This window comes from Ochotona princeps, chromosome 11 (genome assembly GCF_030435755.1).
Source record: "Ochotona princeps isolate mOchPri1 chromosome 11, mOchPri1.hap1, whole genome shotgun sequence".
In the NCBI taxonomy this organism is placed as follows: domain Eukaryota; kingdom Metazoa; phylum Chordata; class Mammalia; order Lagomorpha; family Ochotonidae; genus Ochotona; species Ochotona princeps.
Genome location: NC_080842.1, coordinates 54,806,326 through 54,827,021, shown reverse-complemented (window position 1 = coordinate 54,827,021; position 20,696 = coordinate 54,806,326). Strand labels below are relative to the sequence as shown.

Sequence of the window (20,696 nt, the reverse complement as noted above, 5' to 3'; positions counted from 1 at the left end):
AGGTTTTAATCAGAATTTGTATTGGATTTTCACTTGGACTTCCCACAAAAATACAATCTTGGATGCTGTCCTAGTTCCCCTGGTTATTATCCCCAATATTTTCCTTTACTTTAGTCTATGTGAAACAACCCAATTAAAACTATCTGTTTGGGATTAACTTTCATTGCAAAGATTAGAAAGTTTCCAATACAGCAACATATAACACTCTGACATCATGGCACAAGGCAGGGATAAGTCATGATAAAAGTAAGATGTCACAGATGCTATGCAAAAAAGTAACTAAAACAAAAAAATTAAGTAAATAGTGAAAGTTATGTACCATTGTGAAATTACCTTATCTGCTTTTTTTATTTACCACAATAATCACAATTTCGTTGAGGCAGCTTAAAGATATAATTCTATTAACAAACTTGATCCTGTATTCCAGCCTACATGGCTGCCAAATAAGGTATGAGGTTTCATTTTCTTGTTATCTGGGGAAAAATAATCCACCATAAAAATAGATGTAATTTCTTAAAAAGTACATCTGATAATGTAGAATAAGTCAACTGATTTGAAATTTTAAAATTTGTCATAATTATATCTTTTAGGTCTCTAGAAAGTAATTATTAAAATTATACTATTTAGAAAATATTTTAAGAAAACCTCATGAATTATACATCATTATACTCATAACAAAGAGCACTAATATGTAATTCTTTGTCTTAAATTAATTACCACCGTGATTATTTTATGCTAATAGTTTCACAGGTAACATTAGCAGTTTGTTTTTAAATAGTCCATTAAAATAAACTCACTGAAATGACAATATTTTAAAATATGGAGTTGATGGTGGGGAATTGGTAATGTTGATATATTTGGTAACAAAAATACTACAACAATTGGAATCTATTGCAATGAATATATAATTCATGTAAAAATCAAATATTAGACTTTAAAAACACCATCATGTGTAAGGCAGAGGTTGACTACGTGAAAGCTAGTCGCTGATTGATTATCCAGTAGATTTCAGTCTCCCTCTCCTGGGGTGGTATTGAATGCTTTCTATAGAAACGTCCTAAATATTTATCTCAGTGCCTACTTTCATGCTAAGGTCTGCTTTGGCTTTCCAAAGCCCCTAATGATCTATCTTTGCAAAAGTAGTTTGTCTTTGTTATACATGGCTTAATTTTCCTCTGGTGCTTAATAAGCTCAGATACAGAAAATACCCCGACTTGGCGTTTGTCCCACATTTTCAATCAGCATCCGGTAGGTCAAATGCTTTTTTTCTGGGTCTGCTTTTGATTATGTCTAAGGCAAATGAGTGAACTAACTCTTATCACTTACCTAGATTCAACAATCTGTGATTGTCCCCCTGACATGCAACTTCCTCTGTATCTTTGGCTCTATACAATAAAGAGATTATTGTGTCTCCTAAACACTTGCAATGTTGGAAAGCATGTGTTAGTGTGGGCAGAGCAGAAATAATTCTAACTCTGTGCTTTCAGCATGCATATTATATGTGCATCCCAAGTACAGGGTATGCATTTATTACATAAATTAGAGCAATGGACTGAATGTCTTGGTGTGATTTTCAGCCAGGTAGGTGGAGAGGTCTGCACCACAGATCTTACATCAAATGTAAGATCTCCTTCTTCCCATAGATTAGTCTTTCCAACAGAAATAAATCTTTAAAACATTTTTAAAGACTCAAGCTTTTAATCCACTGACTTGGGTTTGAACACTGGTTTTTTTTTTTGCCTCTCATTGACTGTAATTTTTAGACTTCTCATAACCTTTCTTGTCTTTTAAACATTTATTTATATTGATTTCAAAGAATTATACAGAGAGAAGAGACAGAGGGACAGATCTTCCATCCACAGGCTCATTCCCCATTGGTAGTAATAGCCAGGGCTCGGCCAACATAAATCCGGGAGCCACAAACCTCATCTGGAATTCTCACATGGGTGCGTAAGCCCAAGCACTTGAGGCATCTTTTGCTGCTTTTCCAGGGGCAATAGCAAGGAACTGGATCGGAAGTGGAACAGCCAGTTTGAATCGGCACCAAGTATTGGAGGGATGCTGACATCATAAGCTTTGCCACTTGATCCAAGATGCTGGTCCCAGCTCATTCTGTAAAATTAAAAATCATGTGGTCATGGATGAAACTAAGTGCGTTAGTAACAATTCTTTATAAATTCATAAGAAGAATTTTAATAATCTTACTTTATTTAATAAAATTTTATATTTTTCATATCATGATGATAAATAATCATGATTATTTCTAGTTTTATTTGCCTTTGACAAACCCAATGTTTTAAGCTATGTGGGAATCATAAAAATATTTAGGTCTACCAAGATAGTATTTAAACATAACCAGGGAGAGGGGTCCAGTGCGATAGCTTAGTGGCTAAATCCTCACCTTGCAACCGCTGGGATCCCATACGGGGCACCAGTTCATGTCCTGGCGGCTCCACCTCCCATCTAGCAGTACAGAATGGCCCAAAGCCTTTGGAACCTGTACCCACGTGGGAGAACTGGAAGAAAATCCTGGCTCTGGGTGGGCTTTCTCTGTGTCTCTGTAAATCTGACTTTCAATAGTAAATTAATAAATCTAAATTTATGCTTTTAAAAGTGAGAGTAATATTCTTGCTTTGAATACTTTCCAGTCAGCCCCTGATTTTGCAGGACACCATGGGAGTAGTGCTGTAGCACAGTGATTGGCATAGCCGGATCCAAAGTGAGTGGGAGAAAGTTTGCCATGTAACGTCAAATCAACACAGTCCTCCGCAGTCTTCGTCATCAGAGATTGGGAGGTGACATTATTTTTATACAATTCTTTCCTCCTTTATGGGAGAACTTTGAATTTCATACTCAGCATTCCAGTTGGATGCATTGTACTTCTGGTTTCTATTTTCCTTGGAGCTGCCAGAAACTATTCATATTGGCAGGAAAAATAAGCTGGGAAAAAATTAACTTAGTATGTTTGCCAGACCCCCAATCCTTAATTTTTTAATCTTAGTGTTAGTAATCAATACTGATGTGGAATGCTCATTTTCTTTTTGTTCTATTTTGGTCTTTAAAAGCTAGACCAATCCACTGTTCTTTCGCATTGAGATAGGAATAGCTTCCAAGAAATCTCCAAAAGACTGTGGAGATCAGTGTGTAATCTTGTGTTGACCAAGTTTTCAATTTATTTGCTTCTGTGCATTTTAGTACAATAAGTGATAATGCACTGTTTTTTAAACCCTTTCTTTAATCTTTTCTGCATATCTATTGCTTTTAGAGTATGCATGCTTTTATCATTCCTCTGATTTTTCTCCAGATTTATGTACAAAAGAGTGGAGTTACTGAAATACAACAACGTGTTAAGCATCTTCCGTGCGGACTTGTCTGTGAAAATGTAGTTAGCACTCTTAACCTCTCCGGGTGGCTTACTTGTGGAGGAATCATTTCATCTCAATATTCCTCTTCTTGGGTAAAACACTCTCCATTGTTACTTCTATCACAGGTGTTTTGCTGTAAGTGAAGCATTTTCTCCTTAAGTAAAGCAAAACAGAACGATATTCTTGTTTCCTGGGACAATTATATGGTGACAAAGATGTGGTTTTTCATTTTGATTCAAAAACATGTATTGAAAATAAGCTATTTCCAAGGCTTTCTGAGGAAGTTTAGTTAAGTAAACAAAAAAGAATTCTGCCTTAAAAAATGAAAGTCCTTATGTGGAGGACATCCAACTATGAACGCAGTAAATTCTCTGCAGTGTTAAAAGAAGAATGCTTGTTATAGAAGTTTAGCATGTTATGAAACACAAAGAAGACAAGGGGAAATTGCACACGTGGAAAACACTGTCAAAGTTTTATATTTTGTAAACAAAATTTGGGGCTGCAAGAAGGCCTTGGTTGCATTGCATCTACCTAGCATCAATACAGTTTACAAGCAATGTGTGGAGTGGCCTAGAAACTTCATGTTAAACGAAATAAATGCAGGCTATGTAAATTTAACTTTTATGGTAAAACCTTTTTTTAAAAAAAAGTTAGTTGATGGTTCTTTCCTTTTTGGAGGGGTTATGATAATAAATATATTTGGTTTAAAATGTCATAACAACATTTACATAATTGGCAGCAGAAGCTACAGCAGTTTTAAACAACACAAAGATGAAATTTACGTCTCTGTTCTCTCCCTGTTTCTAAACATGAGCAGTTACAAAAAAAATGCTTTTAATGAGAACTTTCAAATTTAATAAGAGCATATGAACACTCTTTTGATATCACTCATTTCTGTAGATCATTGTATTTCTCAAATTAAATAGATGATTAGATTACATTAGAATAGAATCTGAATTAGATTTTTTGATATATTCCTTTTGTGATAGTTGTAAATTATAATTTATTATTTCAGCATCGAAGTCAGGGAAGTTAGATTTTTTGGTATTTGTTTTTGTGGTATGTTCCTTGCCCATTTGCAATAGAAGCAATAGGTTGCTTTGTTTTAAATCTTATTTCGGACAACTTTTATTTAATTTATGAAAGTCATTTTTTAGATATTAATTTTATTGCACTTTATGTCTTCTCGTTAGTATCCTGAAAAGATTGGAGCTTCATTGTAATAATGAGAAAATTCTTGAAATGCTTACTTTCAAACAGGCTTTTAACAGCTAAAATGGGGTGATCTCAAGGAAAACTGACATGTTAAGCTGTGTTTGGGGATGAAATGTATCAAGACATAATGTAACATATTGGCTCCAAAATGTTCCCCATTGCATCATGAGGTCATCAGCAGACCCGGAAATGCTCTTGGAATGGTGGTGCATTGATGTGAGGTCACATTCCTCAGGGCCAAAGACAGCTTTGTGCTGAATCAGACACATTGTTTTTATTCCTTGTGAGGCCGCAGTTAATTAACCCAGCATTTCTAGTGAAAGGTCATGGAAGCTCTAGCTGAAATTTTATAGAATGAACCTGCAATGTGGAGAATTATGGGATTCCTTTGAGGTAAACCGAGTGGTTGTTCGTTCAGTCTTTAGTGTACGCAAATATTCATGGTGGCTGAAACATACTATAGGTTTTCTAGGCATTTTTACATGATACTGGGGAATGGCTCTGAGGGATTTAGATGTTTTAAAGTAAAACAAAACCAGTGTGGGAGGCACTTTCTGGAGAGATAATTGCTACAAAGAGGACAGGAGGGCAGGAGTTGCAAATATGATATGAAAAGCTATAAAAAAAAAAACCAAGAATTCCAACACACTAGGTTAGGACCTCATGCTACTATTTGCTAACCTGGGAAAGCTGGAAAGAACAGCATATTTCAGTGATAATGATTCTGATTTGTACAAGGTAGATTTAAAGTATCTTTGCAAAACAAGTGGTATTTAGCAGGCTATTGCAGCTGAGGATCTGCAATGTAGGTGTGGATATAAACAGAGGTAATATGTCTTTAGACATCATTAAGGATCTTGTAGTAATGAACTTTGGGGACTAGATGAGACAACCGGTTAAGCATATGCCATCATGTAGGAGATGATGATTAAGACAGTCTTGAAAAGTATAAAACAAAAGAACTGGTAAGTTTCAAAGGAAGTGACTGATACATTTACAAATAAACAAATAAAATGTGGCAAACTAGAGAGGGGATCAGCAAAGATGCCCTGGGAGATCATGCAGACCTGGATTAATAAATGGAGCTTGGAGAGCCAGTGGGAGGTCCTTGTGTCTCCACATCCCCCTTATTGCTATTACTGTATGAACGACGGACCTGTGCCTTGTTCGTCTGTTCATGATGCATCTGGAGTAATCTCGACTTAGAAGCATGGAATAAAGGCCTGATGTTGCTGACATAGATTGAATAGAAAACCATTAAAATGAAAAACTTGGGCGAAGGAAATAAGCATAAAAATAAGCTTCGGATTTGCTTTCTTAAGTCACCATATCCATCGTGAGGTAATTATTAGAGGCAGGATTGGGATTGCATTCTCTGATATCAATCTTAATTAATTTCTGACCATGCTTTATCTCACATTTTTTAATAGTTTGATAAGAATGTTCAGAGAAACCTATAGGGTCTGGAATTTCTGGGTCATTCCTTTCCTTGCATAATATAATAGCTATCATTTTAAATTAGTTTTACCTTGTTATATGACTTTTACATTTGCCTTTATTCTATGAAATCATATATGCATTTCATTCTCTTAAAATCAAAAAAAGTATATGACTAATTGCGTTTGGAGGGATGCCCAGTAATTGGTAACATCATCCAGATCTCCATCAAATAGTCTATTTTGTGATTCTGTGATTCCTGACACTGTAATGGTGTTATCAGTTGTTAGTAATAACATAGAAGTGAACATGTTTTAAACAGAATGTAACATAAACTTTAAAAGAAAATACAAAATTCAAAATATATTTTGGAAGGATGGAATGATTCTAATCTCATTTGTATGTGCGGAATTTCACAGAAGTGCAGTGTCAGTAATGTTTCCCACAGATAGCACACCATGCAAGGGCAGAAACACAGTTTTCAGAAAGACTTATTAGTCCTAATTTTCTAGGTGGAGGTTATTTTTTATTTTGATTGTACCTGAAGATCATTTTTTTCTAGCCCCAGATCATCTAACTGATTGTTTCATACTAACTCTAAGTAAAAAGGAAACTCCTATTTTTTCACCTATGCATTTATTGTTACATGAAAAGTACAGTGATGTGTTGAAAATTTTTCTAGATGAATTTTATGTAATGTTATAATAGCCTCAGAATTATACAAAACCATCGCTGATGACCAGGTCTCAACAATGTTACCATATCCTGATGTCAAAGTTGGATATTTTTTAATTATAGATAGAGATTGCCTTTTCTTCAAGACAGCACTCCCCCCCCCCCCTTTTTATATATATATAAGGAAATACAAGAAAAATAGATGCACCGTGGCTGGGCCAAGGAGAAGGCAGAGGCCTGGAGGTCTAAGCACTTGGATGTTCATCCACTGCCTGCAAGAATCATTAGCAGGAAAGTAGTCATTAATTCAAGTAGGCTAGTCATGAGTTGAATCAGTCATACTGTGGAATGTAGGTGTCCCAAGTGGTGGCTTAACCAACTATGCTGCCGCTTGGGACATCCTTAGTGTGTTTCTCAACATTTTATTTGGTAAGCATTTAGTTACAAAATGAATTACTTAAGCCAGACCCAAGGAGACCTGATGAAGACTGCAAGAACAAATCTGTGCTTGACTGAGGTCATTTGAGAAACTAACAGCTTTGGCTCCCTAAAATCGCTGCCTCTTTCAATGCTGGTACTAGCAGCAAAGCAGTAACTAACATTTTGTTCTGTTTGTTTATGTTTTCTCTTTATGGCCAGCTCCTAAGGATTTTGCATATTGTTTTTAAAAATATATAAATGATTTTCTGTATGTTATTCTTAGACGTGCTTGCATAATCAGATTTCATGTTGGTACTTCTTCTGGTGCATTCAGTAAGGTGTCTTTGCGTTATCTAAACATTCACCAATTATCCAGCAGTTTGTTGTCTGCCTTGCAGGTACCTGCTATTTTTTCTGGGTGGGTGAACCGTGACACTCAACACTGTGTAAATGAGAAACATTTTCTAGATGGATATATAATTTTAATCAGTATTTAATCATCATTCTCAGGTGATTCTCACCTAAAACTACTCAATCTCCAATTACATTTTTTTGAGGAAACAGAGCCGTAGGACCCATTCAAAATTCTTTCCCTCCTTTTTAGTAGAAACAACATTGAACATGCACCACCACTGAGCCAAAGACTGGAAGCAACACGTTCACAAAGGATCGCATTTTATCAGTTTTTCCCTTTAAGCATCCTGCCCTTCATTCAGTACGATCAATTGTATTCAGCTTTCATTTAGTTTTTTGAGAGGCTCTTCTAGTTTTCTGGACAACATTGCTTCATCTCTTTCTCCCAGAATAATGAAGATCTAAAATCGAATTCTTGCCTATTCCTGCCCCAGACTGTTTTTATTCTCTTTTGTGAAATCACACCTACATTCTCTTCTTCTGTAGCCCATGGGTATTATCTATGTCTCCAGGATCAAGTAGCTATTAAATTAGGTCTATCAATTGTCCATGGATTTAAAGATGCCCACTTTTTTCTTAAATAACCACATGTTATCTCAGAGCACAAAGTATAGGACTTCTTACTCGATTATTTAGCATCTCGTGTTATTTTTGTTTGTTTGCTTTTATTTTTTTGAAAACAGCAAAGAAAAAAATGTATTACTCCTCTTTACCCCAATGGAAAATTCTGAGTTCCTCTGACAGTAATTGCAGTTCTAGAGGAGTATGAGAGGTCTGGTCCACAGGTTGACTGCAAGGTTTCTTGTTTTTTCTTTATTTTCTCCATTCTCACACCTAGTTTCTGCTTTGAGCTGGTCCAACAGGGCAATTGGTTATCATTTTGGAAATGATCAGTGGAAGGGGGATCTGCCTTTTTCGCTCATCCTTTCAAACAAGCTAAGCATCCTTTCTAAATCTAAATGATCGTTTTTTTTGAAACTAGATTTTTTCCACCATTGCCAATTCCTACAGTGCCAGTTACACTTAAATAGTAGAATGTTGAACTTGTGACTGCTGCTGAAGAACTATACTGTTGTAATAATATAGGGGAAAATGGTTAGAGGGTGGAGAATGGGAACGGAGAAAGGGAGGTAGAAGGGGTATCTCTATCCCTCAAAACTGCATCATGGAAAATAATAATAACAATAAAATTACAAAAAGAAATGTATATTGTGCAGAATTCAGATAATGGGTCCTAGATATCTCAGGCTCTAGTTTAAGTTCTATCACATTTTATGGGTTATCTCCCTCACATAAAAAAAGAAGGATATAATTAAAATTTCTTTATCAAACTCTAAGTGTTACTGTGCAGTTATATATAAGGATATACAGTATGCATGATATATAAGGGTATATACATGTGCATATTTTATGGATTTGGCATTAATAAAATTTTACCTAATTATTCCTTTACTACATTCTGTTATTCATAGATACATTAATTCCACAAGTCTTTTTGGTTCTACGGCTTCCTCATGTGTAATTCCCACATTAAATTACACTTAAATTCTTCCCAGTATTAGATTTGTAATTGTTTTCATACCTGATGAAAAGGCTATTGGCCTCATTAATGTTCCATAATGAAGTTGAATTTTTTTGGACCCTTTAAAAATCCCTTTTTAGTTTGTAATTCTAACGTGCATGTTTTTCTAGTTCTTATGAGTGACCTCTAATATGTGTAACAAATATAATTCTGTGAAAAATAGAGAAAACCTATCAGTAATGTCACATTTATTTTCTGGAAGCTAACTGGCTCCTGTCATTAGGAATACTGCATATGTGTTCCTGGATTTGTTGTTAAGTTGTGACAGAGGACAGGAACCAGGAACTCACAGAGATACTCATCAAATAATTACTGAAGATCATAATAAAAATTGTACCCAGTTTCAGAACAGTTCCTAAAAACGCCAGATTACAGACAAGACTGAAATTTTCCAAGCAATCAGCAAAGCCTTGTAAAGTTTCTCACCAATAACGTTGTGGATAGAATCTACCAATTAGGCACCCATTCATAACACTTATTCATATCTCCATTTAAACTGTTAATTTAGCCAAATACATTCATAAATGTAGAAATCAACTCTCATGGTGAATTTGAGTTAATTTTCGGAGCATGGTGCAAAACACCCAATTACAACACAATTCAAGTAAAAAGGGATAAAGTGATCTAAAAGCAGAAAGTCATTACCAAGTGTCTAATGTCAGAGACAAAGGAATCAGAAATATATTCACCCCTTCTCATGTGTACACTCACAGAAAAACACCACAAACGAACAACATAAAATTAATCATCTATTGATCCATTATTTTTACTGAAATGATGAAATATTATACTTTTTAAGTATCTAAAAACAAGATAAAAGCATAGGAAAAATCAACATTCTTTCAGTAGATTTTAATTTACACGGATGCTTAAAAAAGTTATTTGCTTTCTAAAAATACTCTGAGGAACGCAATACTACCTGTATTACATAAATGATGATGTTGAGGAGCTATCTAAAGTTGTGGGTAATATAATACTAGGTGTTCAAAACACAGTAGCTGTTTTTACTTCGTATTTTACTGCTGCCTGTTCCAATGGGCTTACATGTATACATATATTGCTACACTCAAAGATAATAAAAAAAACTCATATAGCCATTATATTTATTTCTATTTTCAAAACGTATTTGAGGCCTGGGTATTTGTCCTACTGGTGAAAATGTGGATTGGACTTCAATATCCAATACCAGAATGCCTGAGATGGATCTCTAAACAGTACTTCCAGTATCAGGTTTCTGTTGTGTGCATCCTTCCAAAGCAGCGACAATGAGTCAAATAATTGTGTCCTTGATACTGATGGAGCAGATCTGGTCTCAATTCTGATCTCCTGGCTTTGGTACGGCCCAACTTGGGCCGTTGTCACTTAGAAAGTTTATCAGGAGTTTGGAGCATGCTCTCTGTCCTCTCTGCCTCCCAAATGAAACAAATTATTTCAATAGGAAAAGCAGTTTTTATTTTTTATTTAATGAAAGCGATAATTTGTTATGTACTTTTGAGGATAGCAATTATTATATTCTTATTGTTTGATTATGCAAAGCAAGCAATAATACATGTTCTACCTACTTTTCGGGGGAATTCCTTTTCTTTTTTTTTTTTTTTTTTGAAGATTTATTATTTTTTTAATTACAAAGTCAGATATACAGACAGGAGGAGAGACAGAGAGGAAGATCTTCCATCTGATGATTCACTCCCCAAGTGACCACAACGACCAGTGCTGTGCCTATCCGATGCCGGGAACCAGGAACCTCTTCCGGGTCTCCCACACGGGTGCAGGGTCCCAAGGCCTTGACCTGTCCTCATCTGCTTTCCCAGGCCACAAGCAGGGAGCTGGATGGGAAGTGGAGCTGCCGGGACTAGAACCAGTGCCCATATGGGATCCCGGTTGTTCAAGGCGAGGACTTTAGCCGCTAGGCCACGCCGCTGGGCCCGAGAATTCCTTTTCAATATATGTGTTAGTAAACATGACACACTTTAGTTCTTTCATACTGAACTATATTTTATTTCATTATAAAGAACTGGTCAAAATTATAGTACTGATGTGAATTTTGATATTTGAGATAATAAGTGAAAAAAGAAGATGCTGTTATCAAAATCAGGAAGAAATTAGTGAAAGCTTTTGTTTTCATTTGTTTCAGAATGACAGAAAAGTACACAGCACCATAAGAGCCCCTTAAAGAAGTGTAACATATGGTAACTAGGGTAAATGAATCCATACCTGGTGCTTATTCACTGCTTAAACTTCATAGTTCTGGTTATTGATAGATCTTTGTAGATAGACACACTTATTCAATGAGCCTTACCTCAATAGGCGGTTGTGTAAGGAAAATACTGCAGTGGAAGTCTGGTTCTGCTGGTTCTGGAGGTGGTCCCTTAGCTTCCAAAGATTGTAGAAACAAAACAATTAACTTTTCACATAAAAACTGCTCAGTGAAACAATCAGTCAACTCATGTTTAAACAGTATTTTGAATACTTTTAACGTGGTCTCAGAAATGCCCACATTTCAAAATATGTAACCTTTGGATGTTTTCCTTCAAATTTTCTGCTCTGTAGAATAAGTGCAGGGAAAATACTTCCACATCCCTAATCACAAACTTGAAAACTTCTAAACTTATTAATTGTAATAATGCCATGTTGGGGCCTAGAGTCGTGGTGTGACATTAGCATTCTTGCATCTTATGTCAAAGTTCCTATTACAGCCTTAGCTATCCTCTTCCAATCTAACATCCAGTTAATGTGCTTGGTGGAACACTGGATCATTACCGCAGTACTCGAACCTTTACCCACCAACCTGGGATACCTAGATTAAATCCTTCACTCCTATATTTGGCCTGGGCCAATCCTGACCATTGGAGTGATTTCTGGAGTAAGCCATTGGAGCCCAATTGATCCAAATCATTGAGTTTGCTCACAGATGTCCAAGAAGAAAAGCCCTGCTGAGATAAAAATAGTAATTTTAAAAATAGAAAATAATTTTGAAATTAGCAACAGGAAAATGCTAACAGATATTATCGATACAGAACAATTTCTCAATTTTCTTAGACTCAAACGTTATTAAATAGCTTAGTAGTCAGAGAAGATATTCCTTACAAAACTGTACTGGTGACTAAATTGGAGTTAACCTTCCAGATAATACTTTTTTTTCTTCCAAACTAGGAATATTGGGCTTTTTCGCTTTGACACATGCAATTACATCCTGTATTTAGGAACACATATGCAGAATGGATGCGGCATATTTCACTGCACGATTCAGTTCTACCCATTTCCACTGGAACACCAGAATATTTAGGTTGCTCATAACTGACATAGTCATCAGGCTCGTCTCCACCCACATCTACCCCTGCCGCCCTTTGGCATTCATATATATCTTACCATCAGCGTGCAGCACCCATTTCCTTGTCTCGGAGAAGGCAGGCTGTATCTGAAGTGGTTAGGGCAGATGCCTTGGCTTGGTGGAGCGAAAGAGAACAGAAACTGTAATAGAGTTACATGGACATGTCTGCCTCTGAGCTCTTTTCATTTTAGCAGCTGGAGAAATATTGCTATGCATTGTTGTCCAACACACATTCTTTCTAAATGAAGCTTACTGCCCCTGGTTCCCAAGAGTTAAAGGATCCATTTTAAGATGTTTGGCACTTCATTTAATTAATCTCCTTATTGATTAGACTTTCCAAAATACCTTCTTGTACCTGCTGTGCATTCTTAAAAAATAGAAGAGCAAATATTCTGTCCTGTGGCCCAACATAAAAAGTATTGGCCCACATGGTTATCATATATTTTCGATACATACTCTGAAGTTTACCAGTAATCTTTAGGAGGAATAAAGACATACACACACATTCACAACATATGCATGTGCTTCTCAACCTTGTGGGCTGAACAGGTTAGAGGAAATGTTGGAACTCATTTGAGTAGTAAGTTATGCTTTCAAAAATATTCTATTTGGAATTTTTCTGTTTAACCACAGCCAATAATTTCCAAGCGTTGCAAACTTGAGTCTTCTTTGATCTTGAATTTTTTGTATTGTAACAATAGGTAATACTTCAACTTAAGTTACAAAATTTTTACAACATGTCTTTTAAAACATGGATGCTTTTCTGTGATTACTTAATATTCCTTTCTGGCAATACTTTCTGAATAAACAGCTAACTTATGACTACAGTTTTCTAATGCCTTCTAATGCATTTGTTCCTTCAGAAATAAGTATATTTTGGTTTTCATATGGTATGTAGAAATATATTAATGTATTTGATAGCATTTTTAAATAGTTTCAAAATTATTTTTGCTGGATTGCTCTAATATTCCATCATTTCAAAAGATCCTTTACACCCAGAGCTCTGGTTTCTCTTAGAAGGTATTTTGTCTTTTGAGTCAAGCCTTAAAATCCCCAGGAACACGTAGATCCGGAACTGCTAATAATCAACATGTTTTGACCAGAAACTCTGCTGTTTGACTGAAGTAGAGTTGATATTTCAAGCTTCTGCTGAAAACCTAGGATCATGTGATGTAAATGTAGCGGTTGTTGGTAATAACCGTTTGAATATTGTGCTCTAGAAGGTCTTTCACGACTATTCGCTCAGCACTGGAAGCTAGCCATAACTCTGCCCTTGACTTCTGTAATGCTTGCTATGATGAAGTCCTTTCAATACTACCAGTAATAAACTTGTGGATGCGGTCCAAGAAAGGCCCTATTGACAGCCTGGATTCTCTTTAATACTGAATTGTGTTCTTGTGAGACTACGGCTTACTAATTTTCATACAGAGTTAAGGATTTTATGCCAAAGTACTCTGTATTTGTTTATTTGCTTATATCATTAAACAGTCTCAATGCTGTGCCTAAGAAAACTGCTCCATAAAATATTTGATCATGTAAATGTGAGAAGGAAAGTTGCACATCTTCTCACTTGTTAAATATATGGCTTGTAGGAACACGACCGTCTGTATAAAGCCATCTAATACATACATAGAATATTCCAGAAACACACGATAAAAATGGGATGCTATTGTAATAGCAAATCTGAAAATTGGGAATCATTCTACAGTTGTTTTTGATGTTCTTAATAATGCAGGGACTGACTATGCAAATCTAAATTTGATGAAGGAAAATTTAGAATTAGCATTTATTTCAGAATCACTTGCTCTTCTGGAGGAAGATAATAACCGTGCCTATAATGAATTTACTTATTCATTCATTTTATTGGCAAGAAATGGAGGGGGCAGTAAAGAGTAGGAATCTTAATTGGATTCAACTTAGAGGAAAAACAGGTCAAGGTTAACGAGAACAAACCTAGGATCTGAAACCAGTGATTATGGCAGAGTGAGAATTAGTGGTGTGGCAGAGGAGAGGGACTCAGGGTATCAGGAACACCCTTGAAAGATATCCATCATTTTGAAATGTTTGGCTTCTTTCTCTGTCTCCCAGGAGTCAGGTTTCGGAAAGCTTTGGTCTCCTAGTATAAGTGATTCACTTAGCAGTTAGGACACCAGTTTAGGGACCTGTGTCTCTTGTCAGGCTACTTTGGTCAGAGTCTTAACTACAGATCAACACTACCCTCTTACTGATATAATCCTAGGAAACAATGGTGACGGCTCATGTGGGAGACCTGAATTGAGCCCCCACTTCCAGTTGTTGTAGGCATTTAGGGAATTAAGTGGTGTACAGGAGTGCGCTCTCTCTCTCTCTCTCTCTCTCTCTCTCTCTCTCTCTCTGTCACATACACACACACACACACACACACACACACACACACACTTTCTGTTGTTCTCACACTTACTTAAGCCTCTCAAATAAACATGTTTCTAAAAATTGGTTACCACTGTTAAGGCTATTGTCTCATCTGGGAATTTTACAAAGTTTTTATCCTGACACTTGCTGAATTAATTTTAACTCAAATTCTGTTGAGAAATTCAGTCTATTGATTCAGCAAAATTTTACTTTTAAAAAATTATAATCTCAAAATGTTTTTACAATGCACTCTGATTAACTGCTACGCTTGCTTAACATTTTAAAGATCCCTGAATATTTAGCCACAAAATATATGATTTTATAAAATTCCTATTTTCTGTGGACAGAATAAAATATGCAGTAGCAGAATGCAAACTGAATACTTTGTGCATTACAGACAAATAAAAAGACTAAGACAAAAATTCACTTCTTTTTTTTTTTGCAGTGTTCTTAAAATAAATGTAGCTATTGTTTTTAAAATGAAACTCCTGTGGCATATGGCTTAATTTCAAGTTCTCTTCACCCAGGAAATTTACTGCTTAACTGAAGTGTAAAAGAGCATCTATGTGAGGTGGGAGGGAAGAATGAACAGGTCCTTCACATACATTAGTAGGTCCATATGCTGTTTATTAAATTTGATGATAGTTAACCAATTCAGACAGCTGATTGAAATAAAAAGAAATCGGCAATTATGCAGAAGTATGAAAACATGTGCACATGTACCACTCCAATGCAGTTTTATCATCTGTCAGATTTCCCAAGAGTACACCATATTTTATAAGCTCAAAATAAAACATTAGGAATACATACATATATAATGAAATGCGATATATTCTTTGAGGGAATAGCATTGCCCAAAGTTAGCATTTTAGTCCATAGTCCATGTTATGTAAATAACAGTATTGAAAGGTATTTTTTGTTAATTTCAACCAGAGAATACCACTTATCTGGTGATATATGAAGATGTCCAGGAGAAAATAATGTTCAAAAAGATTTTTAAGTATCTGAGATGCTTTATACTCACAGAACAACTTGTAATTTTAAAAATAAATTTAAATACATTAACTAGGAACAGTGTGCAAAGTATTGCAAGTAAGGATAGGGCGAACAGACTGCTTTATTTTCCTCCCATTCCACATTTCCATGAATAATCATTCCTTGAGGTTTAAAATTATAAATAACCGTGCGAAGTGAAGTTATTTCTACTTTACAAAGGAAACCATCCATTTTGTTTTATTTTTGTTTAAGTAAACTCAAAATGGTTTTGCTTAGCATCTGCTGATCTTATTCAGGACAGAAGCATGTTTGACGAAAGAATGTTTTCCAATTGTGAGTAGATTTATTACATTTATGTGGCTAAATTGACTCAGAATTGACAACTGTTTCTTGACTTGGCAAAATTAGAAATGGTAGTTGATACTAAGACGAGGAAGGTGACAAGGAAAGTTACAAGGCAAGAGATGACTCAAGGCAGAACCCTTGAGCACATTGGGTCTTAGGGGTAGATGGTGGGATATGTATGATTTATCTTAGAGTATAAAAGAAGAAACATTCCAGTTATGCATAATCATGTGCTGAATATTCTTCAATTTGCACTCGCATGCATGCATTCAGAGAGGAGGGAATCAGATATAAAACTCACGAATACTAATTTTCCACTGTTAGAATGCTATTTGAAAGTCACAACCCAAGTCCTATGTGAAACCACAAATTTTTCCATTTGCTTATAATTTTTACTGCTAGTGTTGAAAGATAAATATCTGAGATAATAAAGTGAAGAGCATCTTTTAATTTCTGTGATTTGTAATTTTTAAGCAAAAGTGTTTTCAAAACTACTTTGTATAATTATCATGTGTATGTTTTGCAGTATGGAGACCTGCATGTTTTATTGATTCATGAAGAATTCTACCTGCTAGACTTTATGTTGCACAATAACATGAGAATAGAGGCTACGTTTTAATGTTCACCATTATATCTGCAGCTACTGTAGCAGTTCCTGGCATAGAATGAATGCTCTGTAAATAATATTGGGTTAGTAATTGAGTATTCTCTGAGTCTAGAATATATCCATGATTTCCCTTATTGCCCTTGATTTATTGCTTTATTTTTCTTTGTGTAACTTATTCCAATTTAGTTTTGGTGGTGCAAAAATTTGCCTACCAATTAATTGCAAAATTCTAAGAAAATCGTTGCTAATCCTAAACTCTTTGCTAAATCTAGTCTTGATGAAAAATATATTTTACATTTCAAAATCAGTTTCTCTTATTTTCTTAACTGAATGGACTAAGGTGTATCAATGGAAAATCTTCACTTTGTGGTTGAGAAATTGTTTTCTTTAACGTGTATCCTTCATGGATCTCAAAATCATAGATGGCATGTAAGTAGTCATACTTAGCTTGTCGGAAAATGATAACCTTCTGTGTGTTCTGCCTTCACTGAAATCACTTTTTAGATGTCTATTACAGATTAGTAAACTTTTTCAGCAGCTGCAAGTTGAGACTATCACAGTTGTCAATCTATATTTTGACTGCATCTTCTATGTAAGATTATATATTTATTTAAGTATTCATCAGTCATTTCATTTATCACTAAGATACAATGAGAATGAAATTTCAAAGGCCTCTAAATGTTCAGGTCCAGGAAAACTTTATAAACCGTAGCAGGGTTTGGTTAAGCTTTTATATAACTAAGTTTTCTACCATCCAACTTTTCCTACATATTTCACCATATTTTTAATGAAGAGTCTGCATGCTTGTATCACACTGCATTTCCTCCTTTATTCTAGAGAGAAAAAAAGATTTCCACTTTGGTGGAAATCAGGATTTGCTAACGTCTGCATAAGAAGAGATTTCAGTTTCCACAGTCATTGATTTTTCACAGCTGTAGGCAACTGCCTAGGTTTCCTTCAGCCTAGGCCAGTGATATGCTAGGAAAAGCATTCTGGGCCTGGTTAATGTCGATTTTGTTCTAACCATACCTGTATGCCAGTATAGTTGCCTATTCTATTGTTTGCCTATTCTATTGCTTGTTTGATTGATTTTTTTGGAGCTATGTGGGGAAGGCGGGGAACCCCAGGCTGAGACATGTCACCCTGGCCTCCAGGTAGAGTTTCAGATTTCCCCAGTATTGGAGTGGAGCAGCTGAGGACTCTTTGGGAGGGTAGTAATGACTTTGAGATCTTCCAAAGACCAGGCCACTGTATTTGCAGGCAGGAATCTGGGATGGAGTGGTTTGGCTGGGCAAAGGGGGACATAGGAGGGCATTTCTGGGTCAACCCAAGGCTCCGATTGGCATATGTGTCAGTTGGGTCCAGGAGATGGCTAGACAGGATCAGTTCACAGCACATAGTAACAGGAGAGCCAGGATGGTTCTTGTAGGACTGTAACTCGTTCCAGTTAACCTGAGGGCTGAGGGTGGGCCATGCTAGGTTAGACTGTGGAACCCACTGGCAGGAGCTGGAATTGAAGCATGCCAGATTTAGCCAGCATGTTAGCACCTACTGGTGAATGCTGAAACTGAAAGTGGGCCATCTCAGACTAGGCACAAGACTCAGGGCTGAGATCTGTCCAGTAGGGAAACCTGGGGACTCTTTCTGAGCTGCTGTTTCCACTGGTGAGAATGACAGGTGGGACTGGGTGATGGACCTTTCTGGGGACAGGTGAGGTTGAACTAGACTGAGCTAGGTTGTCTTCCTCTCTGACACTCAGGAGAGCCAGAATGGGTGTGAGTCAGCCAGACTAGGCCACAGCACCAGTTGTTAAGTCCCAGGACTGTGTGCTAGTCATTTTGTACTGGACTGTGGTACCTCCTAACTAGCACAAAAGATCAAGGGCTGTGAGCATGCCTGGCTGGTGAGATGTGGATACTCCCATGCTAGGCTGTACATACTGCGGCTTAGTATGGGAACCAGGGCGATCACCAGATCATCTAGGCCAGCAGGGGAGATCAACTGCCTTGTCAGAGGATGAAGGACAGAACAGGTTGGAAACTTCTGACCGAGCTTTGCAACATGTTCCTGGATCTGTGGATGTGCTAGGTGGACTTTGTCAGCCAATATTCCTTGGAAAAATTTTCTTAACCTTGGAGCAATGAACTCAACAACTTTTCAAAACAGTCAAAACTATTCAAAACACACCCTCTTGGAAAACTGTTCCCCACAATGGGGGTCTCTCAGGCAGGCATAGTTAGAGAGCAAGAAGTGGGCCTCTCCCCCTCCTCCCCTGTGGACATAGGTGAGAAAATCAACAAAAAATCCAACAACTGATAAGTTCATCCCATCTACCATCCTTCATACCTGACCCTCCCAACCCTATCAGATGTCCATGAAGGTACATTGCTCTCAACTATGTAAACAATATTTTAAAAAGTCATTGACTTTATATTACCACATTTCTTTTCTATGTATCACTCATACCCACCTTGCACCTCCACACCAGTCCCACTTCATGGTTGCCATTCCGTTTTTGTTTGCCCTCCATTCTGTCTCCCCATCAACTTACTCAACTTGAAATTTTCAGCATGCTAACTTGTTTACTCTCTTACATTTGCAATAAGAAGCAATACATTAATGGATGTTGTGATTAACTGCCCATGTGAAAATGGGTCACATATTTTGTCTCACCTAAATTCATTGCATTCTTGATATGTATTATTATTTGGTAAGTGAATAAACTTGATGTAAATCTTTTTATGCTTTGCTCCGTATCATGCTGGCAGTGAGTGGTACAGATGAAATTTGAACAAACTCTGACCAAGAGATCAGATTCATGTTCCTTCCATTACATCATTTCCTATCCAGACATGCCTCCTCTCTCTGGAATGAGTACATTTTAATCTGTTCTCGTTGCATCTCTCCTCAGCTGGCCAACTCTTCCCTGAAGGTGTCTTTTAAGCATCACCTGCTTAGTGGTGATGCAGAAGCTCATTCTTTGGCCTTTGCAAATGACATATCTACATAAGCTTACGTCATATTCCATCATAAAAACTATCATTCCCTTGGCTAGGATGGGACACCAGCGAGGCAGGATTTTTATTATTTCAGTTGTTTTGAAGGTGCTTAAATTTACAGTTCTTAAAGTGAGGTTGCAAAATGACTTCAATAATAATCCTGGAATATCATCTACCTTTTCAACTCTGTCTCACCAGCTGTGCAATGGAATTTTCCAAAAGCCAAATGCATGTGATATGTTAGCAGACTGAGTACAGAGCAGGTGGAGAATACCACTTCTTATTATAAGCTGGCCATTAAAGACATGTGAAAGCGAGAAATAATATCCTCATCTCACCATAGAAAATGATCATTTTCCATAAAATTATTCGTGTCATCAAGTTAGGAACTGTATAGCTCTTTTCAAAATATTTGTATGTAACATTGTAAAAGATCTTAATTTTCCTGTTCAATTTCAGGAATAAAGTATATAAGGATACTATATATAAGGATACTATAAGGATACTAGAAGCCCCATTTTAAAAAGCTCAATATAGGATTAGAGATTAGCTCATTCATGTTTAATAATTCTTATTTATTTAAAAAGGTAATATTTTTACATATATTTTAAATTTATTTCCTTTTATGCTACTCTATTGTTATTTTCTGATGAACAGCCTCATCCAGGACCTGTGGGATAACATGTTTTGTATCTGAAAGATACTGTGCTCTGCATACCTGATGGGAATCTGCCAACGCCCTAAGTGTGGAGGAGCAGTTTCCTTAGTTCTGCAGGATGTTGCCACACGCCTTCCTTTGCCAAGGTTTTAAAAAATACAGTTCTCTAGCGATAGTTCCCTTATCCACCCATCCTGCCACTGTTTATGGTTGCAGCCATGGGTGTCTGTCCACACTCTAGTCCTCTCTATGATACAGTCA

General features: G+C 36.4%; 1 protein-coding gene across 11 annotated transcripts in view; it reads left to right on the top strand.

Moving 5' to 3' along the window:
• The window catches only part of PCDH7 (protocadherin 7), a 386,862-nt gene that overhangs the window by 188,627 nt on the left and 177,539 nt on the right, over nucleotides 1–20,696 (top strand). For 2 of the 11 annotated variants that reach the window (XM_058670235.1, XM_058670234.1), the window contains exon 3: nucleotides 3,305–3,545. The exons of the other annotated variants lie outside the window; for them this stretch is intronic. In XM_058670235.1, the coding sequence (XP_058526218.1) occupies nucleotides 3,305–3,333 (29 nt within the window). In that variant the 3' untranslated portion in view covers nucleotides 3,334–3,545. Of the gene's footprint in view, nucleotides 1–3,304; nucleotides 3,546–20,696 lie in introns of those variants that run through there. 11 annotated transcript variants of the gene reach the window in all.